Source organism: Microcaecilia unicolor, chromosome 3, assembly GCF_901765095.1.
Source record: "Microcaecilia unicolor chromosome 3, aMicUni1.1, whole genome shotgun sequence".
Taxonomy (NCBI): Eukaryota; Metazoa; Chordata; class Amphibia; order Gymnophiona; family Siphonopidae; genus Microcaecilia; species Microcaecilia unicolor.
In genome coordinates this window covers 148,701,623-148,710,900 of record NC_044033.1, presented here as the reverse complement: position 1 = coordinate 148,710,900, position 9,278 = coordinate 148,701,623, and the positions used below count along the sequence as shown (strand labels likewise).

Here is a 9,278-nt window from a genome sequence, read left to right as displayed (position 1 = left end):
ATCTGTTTCATCCCTCTCCATATCCCTAACAAAGCTTGCCCACTTGTAGCAGTTCACAATGGTTGCCTTTACATCATGTCAACATTTTCTTTACCAGAAACATTGACCATAGTATTATCTGCAAAAATGCAAGCCCAGATTGATCATAATATTTACTGTATCTAATGCATATGATTTGATAGCTTTCAGGCTTGCAGGCGGTATATAAGAAATATATAAATCAATAAGAGGGTGACCTAGATGCCATAAAATGATATATTGCACAACATGACCAACAGTGTATTTTTAGAGTTTGGGGCTGTGGGAATTTGAGACTGAATTTGCTTAGGTTCTTCACCATAAGCATTTGTTAATGCATTTAACATGAATTATTGATAAATATGTTCCATTGCATAAATGTTGCTTGCAGTTAATAATGCAGTTTAATATGCAGTAATGCAGTAGTGCTTTTTAATAATCTAGCTCTAAGGTTGCTGCCCTCTTTCCATGGTGTAATTTATTTTCTGAAAATATCAGGAAATCAGTAAAATAACTGAAATGAGGGGGGGGGGGGGGGGGGGGGGGGGTTGGCTTCATATCTGATGATATGACCAACCACTTGTGTTTTCTAATAACACTTCATTCTCAACAGGGATTTTCCCACAGGGTGATTTTCCTAAAGAAAATTCTGCTAATGAAGACGATGAATTCAGTGTTCGGCAATATACAAAGAAAAAAAAGAAAGTTTCAGAGAAGATCAAAGATAAAAGAAAGAAAGGTATGAAGTAGTATTTTAATTGCATGTGATATGTAAAAATACATTAAAAATATACATAGAAATATCTGATTATTTGAATACAGTGTTTATACATAAATATGTACATAGTCACTAATTTATTTTGACCTCATGTAGTTGAACTTTAATACTGAATCTAAATCTGTACTCTTAATTCTGGTTGCAAAATTACCCTGTATATTTTGATCTTTAGAATTTGATGCTTTTATACAGTATTCCTCAGTGCAAGGCCTGAGGGTCAGTGGTGGCCCCTGGAGACCTCTACAGTGGCCCCCATCATCTTTCTGTTTTGTTCCATTTTTTTCCTGCTACTATCTCTCTCTAACCAAGCTCATGGCATAAAGGGGGAAGTGGATGGGGGAAGAGCCACATGCTTGAAGTACAAGACATTTTTTAATAGACAAAAAGAATGCATTTGGAAATGCTCGCCTCCTTAAGGATACCTCCCAGTGAAAAGTTTGTAAGTTGGCTGGTGGATATGGATATCATTGACACTTGCTGGTCAACAGTGTCATGGCCCTGCATTGGAAGATATTGGAGGCTTTCCTTAAGCTCTTTTGGATCCAAAGTGGTCCTGACTTAAAAATTTGTTAAGACCACTGCTTCTATAGACCTTTACTCTTCTTTAAAACTCTTATAACTTATACCATGTTACCCTATTCTGTAAGCTTTTGATATTGTCAAATATAGAAGGTTTGTAAATAAACTGAGAATCTGAGGATTGGGTCCCATGGTAGTGGGCTGGCTTTAGAAACTGGTTGAGTAATAAATAACAGAGAATGGTAGTAAATTCAGTCTGAGGAAAAAAGGTGATTAAGTAGAGTGCTTCAGTAATCTGTCCTGGGGTTGGTGCTAGTCATAAAATAACACCATCCTAACCCCAACTTGCTTGTTTTATTTACCTGCATATTGAACAGGTAATTTTGTAACAGAAAAACTAATTTCTGTGGGTAAAGTAGTTTGTGGAAATGGCTTTGAAAATTACCTTTATAGTCAGCAATTGATACTAAAATATGGTACAGCCTGGACAAGCTTCAGGATGCAATCAAAGGGGATGAGGCAGAGCACTATCAAGGGCAGTAGAATGGGATTAACGCTGGGTATGCATGCAGGTTACCAGTTGCATGATGCAGAAATGGGCTCAGTGTGGGAGCTAGCTCGCCCGGTCGACATTGATACATGGCCTATTGAAATCAAGCTATTAAATACTCCATCACAATGCAGCGAAATACAGAGTTGATTTTAAGGTGAGCATAGTGTGAGATTTTTACTGCCAGATCTGAAGCACTTTGGAAGGGTTCGTTAACTCGCTTCATCAGGGCAGAAAAGCTAATAGCTGCCCCTTCCCCCCAGGCCCTTAAAAAGTGGTGGTACTCCAATCTGATCCAACTCCCTTCCCACACCACAGGAATGATTCTTCTATTCCCCATCCCCTTCAAAACAAAAATCACAATGGGGGTAGAGCACACCTCACCTGCCACCCCCCCCCCCCCCCAAAAAAAAAATCCCTGGTGCCCAGCCATTAAAAAATAAAACCCTGGTTTTCTAAGGCACTCCTCTACCCCCTCATGGCCCTCCCTCACCTACCTTCAAAGAGTCAGGAGCAATGCTCACTTAATTCTGCCTTTGAGCTGTCATCTTGAGAAACAGTGGCACCTGATTCCATGCAGTGCAGCCTGAGATATACTGAGCTGAGTCAGTCTGCCAATTAAGAAAATGTTTCTCTTATTTAGTAGTGTGAGCAGAGAATACCAAATAAGTGAAAAATTCCCTAATTTGGCAGAGTGACCCCACTCAGTGCATCCCAGGATGCACCATACAGAGTTGGGCTCTGCTGTTTTTCAAGATGGTGGTGTAGTGAGTAGGCATTGCTCCTGAAGGTGTGAGGTCTAGGGGGCCAGGTGAGATCTAAGGGAGCTTTAGAGACACCAGGGGTATTTTGTTAATGGTAGGTTGGGGATGGGGGTTGGTTCAAAAGTAGTGAGGAGGTGCTCCTATACACCAGGAATATATTTGAACGGGTCAGGGAGGAGCTATAAGTGGTGCGAGAGAGACCAGGGTTATTTTTGTGGGGGATCATATTGGGGTGCCTGCAGGTAGGGGGATTGGGGTGCTAATACTTTTCATGAACCCAGTGGAGTATAGTTATGTTGAGGAGGAGATGGAGGGTGCCACGAGACAGATTTTTTTTATTGTTGGGGCAAGGGGATTGGGTCAGATCAGTCTGCTAGACTACCAGGGGAGGGACCAATGCCATATCCCCCTTCTTTTAATGGTATCACATCTCATTAACATAGTTTTGAGATAATTTTGCGGTTGAAGCCGTGTGTTAAGTCATCGGTACGGCTCTATCTTGTGGCTTTCTGCATTGGTACCAAACAATATCAATCTGAAAAGGCAAGAGGAGCAAATCTAAGTGCCAAGTCCTGGGGTTGGGTGCAGAAATCTAAAGGATTAGTACATAATAGGAGGTAAGAAGCTGATATAAACGAATCAAGACAGAAATCCAACTGTGATGGTTTGTCCAATGATTTTAATCTAATGAAAGAGCATGATGTGGTGGTGTGTAGAACCAGGTTGTTGAAGAGTAGCAAATCTCCTGAACCGGATGGTATTCATCCCAGAGTACTGATAGAACTGAGAAATGAACTTGCGGAACTATTGTTAGTAATATGTAATTTATCCTTAAAATCAAGCGTGGTACCGGAAGATTGGAGGGTGGCCAATGTAACGTCAGTTTTTTAAAAAGATTCCAGAGGAGATCCAGGAAATTATAGACCAGTGAGTCTGACATCGGTGTCGGGTAAAATGGTAGAGACTATTATAAAGAACAAAATTACAGAGCATATTCAAAAGCATGGATTAATGAGACAAAGCCAGCATGGATTTAGTGAAGGGAAATCTTGCCTCACCAATCTGTTGCGTTTCTTTGAGGGGGTGAACAGACTTGTGAATAAGGGTGCGCCGGTTGATATTGTGTATCTGGATTTTCAGAAGGCGTTTGACAAAGTACCTCATGAAAGACTCCAGAGAAAATTTGAGAGTCATGGGATAGGAGGGTAGTGGCCTATTGTGGATTAAAAACTGGTTAAAAGGTAGAAAATAGAGAGTAGGGTAAAATGGTCAGTATTCTCAATGGAGAAGTGTAGTTGGTGGCGTTCCCCAGGGGTCTGTGCTGGGAACACTGCTTTTTAACATATTTATAAATGACCTAGAGATGGGAGTAACTAGTGAAGTAATTAAATTTGCTGACGACACAAAGTTATTCAAAGTCATTAAATTGCAGGAGGATTGTGAAAAATTACAAGAGGACCTCACTAGACTGGGAGACTGGGCGTCTAAATGGCAGATGACGTTTAATGTGAGCAAGTGCAAAGTGACGCATGTGGGAAAGAGGAACCCGAATTATAGCTACGTCATGCAAGGTTCCACGTTAGGAGTCACGGACCAAGAAAGGGACCTAGGTGTCGTCATTGATGATACATTGAAACCTTCTGCTTAGTTGTTCTGCAGCGGCTAAGAAAGCAAATAGAATGCTAGGTATTATTAGGAAAGGAATGGAAAACAAAAATGAGGATGTTATAATGCCTTTTTATCGCTCCATGGTGCGACCACACCTCGAATATTGTGTTCAGTTCTGGTCACTGCATCTCAAAAAAGATATAGAGGAATTAGAAAAGGTGCAGAGAAAGGCGACAAAAGTGATAAAGGGGATGGGACAACTTCCCTGTGAGGAAAGGGTAAAGCGGCTGGGGCTCTTCAGCTTGGAGAAAAGACGGCTGAGGGGAGATATGATAAAAGTCTATAAAATAATGAGTGGAGTTGAACGGGTAGACGTGAAGCATCTGTTTACGCTTTCCAAAAATACTAGGACTAGGGGGCATGCGATGAAGCTACAAAGTAGTAAATTTAAAACTAATCGGAGAAAATGTTTTTTCACTCAACGTGTAATTCAACTCTGGAACTCGTTGCCAGACAATGTGGTAAAGGCGGTTAGCTTAGCAGAGTTTTAAAAAGGTTTGGACGGCTTCTTAAAGGAAAAGTCCATAGACCATTATTAAATTGGACTTGGGGAAAATCCACTGTTTCTGGGATAAGCAGCTTAAAATGTTTTGTACTTTTTTGGGGATCTTGCCAGGTATTTGTGACCTGGATTGTCCACTGTTGGAAAGAGAATGTTGGGCTTGAACATAGGTGCCCGGTATAAGAGGCTTGGAGAGGCTAAGCCTCCCCCCTGCTGCAGCAGAATGGATCAGCTGTGGAGTCCAGCTGCTCTGAGGGGATTAAATTGTTGATTTACCTCCATCCTCACAGCAGGAGCTGCAGTGAAAGCCCTCTAGCAGTTGTAGAAATTGGTTTATGGTTTGTTTACCTTACTGCTGGGAAAGCAGGGGGGGTTGTCTGGAGGTGTCCTGGGTTGCCAGGGGGATATTTAACGAGGATGACTTCCTGACCTGCACTGAGGACAGATAGCAGCAGAACGGATACTGGGCCAGCATGATCAGAAAAAGTCACTACACAACAAAGGTAGAAAAGATCATTTTATTTTCATTATAGTGTTTGGAATATGTCCACTTTGAGAATCAGGTGCTCAACATTAAAAGTTTATATTTATTTATTTATTTACTTATTTATGGCATTTTATCCCACATTAAATATGAATTAGGGTGTTTTTTGGCTCTACATGAGAATTGTGATGATATGATCCCTTGTTTCATTTTGTTGACTGTTTGCATTTTCCGTATGGGTGGTATATTGGTGTATTAGGTCTGCCCAGTGTAATATTTATGGTACAGTAAGGTTTTGAGTGTGTTTTTGCACAAAGTTGTGCATAGTGTTTTGCAGTTGAGCGATTGTGGTTAGAATATGCTTTGAGCAACCACTTTATTCTTTGACATATGATACATATCTAATATGTAAATAAAATAAAAGGTATTGTGACTTTTATTTTTATTTATTTATTTTTTCTGCGTGTTATCAGACAATTATGGATTTAAGCTCCACGCCTGGCCCCACCCCTAACCACGCCCCCTTTAGCCTCCCCAAACAGTTGGGCCACCGACCGCCTATGGGCTTGAAGGACCTTTGGTCTATCCCAGTATGGCAATACTTATGTAGGTTAGGGAGTAGCATAACTAGAAGGAAAAAAGACATAACGATGCCTCTGACCTCACTTACATTAAGGAGGGTAATTTTCAAAGCCATTTCCACTGATAGAACAGTGCTTTACCCACAAAAATGAGCTGCTACAAAATTACCTGCTTGCTGTTCAGGTAAAAAAAATAGTGTGTGTGCAGCAAGTTGGGGTTAGGATGGGGGTTTGCACTTATTCTTGCTTAAACCTCTCCTCAGTAGATAGCCAGTGCATTCTAGAAGATGCTTTGTCAGGTGGACTTAATCTCTACAGAATTTGGAATGTATCTCATGGCCAGGAAGCCAAAATGCTCTTATTGACGCTATCTATACAGCCACGTATTCATCTCCAGTGCAGACTTCTCTGCCTCAGCATTTGTCCACTGCTGGAAGTATTGAGGAGAATGTCACCTGTGCACCGATCTGCTTCACCCTCTATCTCAGAGCTATAGAAACAAAAACATAAAAATTAGTTTTGATATTCATTGTGATGCCTAGCAGTATCAGTCATGCTAACGTGCATAATAATAGGCAGTCTGTCTTTAATGTTTCAAATCTTGGCAACCGGATTCTCCTGTGTTTTCTTTTGGAGTTGACTTTCTAAAACTATTGTATAGGACTGGGGGCTGTTGTGCATGGCAGCTGCAGTAGCGCGGGTCAGTCCCATTCAAGTCAGACTGCAAAAGAATACAGGTTGTAATATTTTATAATCTGTGCGTAAGTGTGCGCCTTGTCCAGACTCTACACATGTGAATGCTCACCTGCAAAGTACGCACCAGCGCATCTTGGTGTGTACTTATGATTCAGTGTAGCTGGAAAATGATCATTTACACACTTGTGTGTCCATTTATTCACATAACTATCTAGAGTACATGTATTTAATGCTTTCTTGTTGCATGAAATTGGACAGCTTCTTATAGAATTACCCTATTTTGTAAAACATGTGCAGATGTAGCAGCTTTGCCCCAGATCAGACCAAAGTTCTTCCCCCCACAAAAAAACCTTCTTGCAGAACACGTAAAAGTGTGCGCACTTTTGTCAGCACACATAACTGTATCCATGCATGTTCCCCAGTGGCGTTCCTAGGGGGGGCGGTGGGTGCGGTCCGCCCCGGGTGCACGCCCCTGGGGGGGGGGGGTGCCCCGCGCGCCTGTCCGTTCGTTCCATGCTCCCTCTGCCCCTGAACAGGCTACTTCCTGTTCCGGAGCAGAGGGAGCATGGAACGAACGAAGGACAGGTGCACGCGGCACCCCCCCCCCCCCCCCTAGCGGCGTGCACCTGGGGGGGGGGTTCTTTCGTGGGGGGGTCCTTTCGCCAGGGGGAGGGGCGCATCGGCGATCCGCCCCAGGTGTCAGCCCCCCTAGGAACGCCACTGATTTTCCCACACAATTTTATAGTGGCATGTTCTGTGTGGACATGTGGAAAAGGTTTTATATAATCTCTTTTTGTGAATATTGATCTGTCGAGTTTAAGCTTAGCAGAATTTTAATTTATTTACAGGCAAAGATCAGGATGTAAAAGAAAAATTGAGCACTATCGAAGAGGAAGGAGCATCAGCTGTTAGTCATCACAAGAAGAAGAAAAGGAAAAGGAAAAGTAAGCATAAAAGCAGTGTTCCTGAGGCTGCTGCTGGAGAAAGTGTTCCGGATTCATGTAGAAATAGTTGTGAGCCGGTGACTAGTAAGGAGAAAATGAAAGACAGTGAGGGTGACAGCATGGAAACCTGTGAAACCATAGCAAACAAGGTTCTGTGTGATGGGAAGGACAATAGTAATTGCTGCCCACAAGACATTCCAGTCACTGGTACACAAAATAGAAAGAAACGATCCAAGCGAAATTGCCCAGAATATATAGATACACAGTGTGAAAATGTAACTAGGTGTTCTAAAGTTTCAACAGAGGCAGGGATTACCATGGTGGAATGTGCCATCAAGATGAAGAAACAGAAAGTTGATCCGGATAAAGAGGATAGTTTGCCTGGATCAGTAAACAAAACATTAATGGAATCTGATGACGGAGAAGTAACTGTGTCCTTGCCTGTTAAGTTCAAAACTAAAGAAAAGGTGTTAATGATCCCCACCCAGGCAGGATCTCTCCTAAGGAGAGAAAAGAACCGAAAAGTGAAGCAAGCTTTGAGCTCTGTCAAAATGAATGTAACCTTGGAAACAAGCAGCAAGAAAAGTAAAGCAAATGTAAGTAATTTCTTTTAATTCCATTTGATGATGCTTAGTTGTTTTTCAGATTTTTGTTTAGGTGGAGCAAGGTCGAAAGTTCAACCTGTCTAATGATTTGATGAACTATTTAATGGCACTGTTCATTACAAGAGCAAAGTAAATTCAAGAAATTATAATTTGCTATTAAATAGTTTAAAGTTTTGTGGTGGTGAACCTATATCAAAATATATTTTTCTATTTCCTCCCACACACATTGAAATCTAGCTAAGCAGAAGTATAATTTCAAATTAAGGATCCCCCCCCCAAAACATTTTTGGACAGGGACCATAGAAGTCTACCTCAGAACAGTTGGGCCCCTTTCTTCCTTGGGCTCCCCTACATATTACTCCTGCTACAATTCTGTGCCCCCCCCCCCCCCAAAAAAAAAAATCAATATTCTGCGTAGAAAATTGACAAATTCTGCAAGTTTGTCACAATGAAAACTACATTTTTGCTAATTATTATCCAGAATTTCAGTACAATCCAGTACTTAAATTTTATTTGCAAGGGGGTGTATACAAGGACAGGGCTCCCACATGCATATATAATTTATACATGCGTAACATCCTATCCTATAAGTTACACATATCTCCAACATCTAGACACGAACACATCAGCTGTATGGTTGGCATTACTGCTCATACCTAAATTCTAGGTGCATATTTCACCTGTTAGAGTAATTCAGTATTCTGTTACACAATTACCCTGGGGGTGTGTGTGTGTGTGTGTGTGTGTGTGTGTGTGTGTGTGTGTGTGTGTTTTTTTTCCCCAGCCCCAATGCATCCACACCACCCATGCGTCCACACAGCTTCACCCATCCTCACCTGAACTACATTGTTGCTCATCGGGGCAGGAAAGAACCCCACTCTTTCCTTCCCTGTCGCTTCATCAAAATGGTTGTGGAGACTTCATGTGGCAGCCTCACAAGACTACTGCTTGAAGTCTCGGCTGCCATTTTGAAGAAGTGCACCAACCAGAGAGCAGTGGGAGGGGATGAGCAGGAAAGAGGGGGGTTCTTTCCTGCCCCGGTACGGGTGAGGCCACTAGACCACCAGGGCAGGTGAAGGTAGTTCTGGGGATGGCCGGAGAGGATTGAGGGTGGGGGTTATGATCGAAGAGCAGCTAAAGGGACAAGCTACAAAAAAAAAGAAAGTTAC

General features: G+C 42.0%; 1 protein-coding gene across 1 annotated transcript in view; it reads left to right on the top strand.

Moving 5' to 3' along the window:
• Positions 1 to 9,278, top strand: part of LOC115465754 (ribosomal RNA processing protein 1 homolog B-like) — a 127,461-nt gene that overhangs the window by 82,300 nt on the left and 35,883 nt on the right. Inside the window, 2 exon segments of the mRNA XM_030196459.1 lie at positions 632 to 757; positions 7,409 to 8,100. Of these exon segments, the coding sequence (XP_030052319.1) occupies positions 632 to 757; positions 7,409 to 8,100 (818 nt within the window).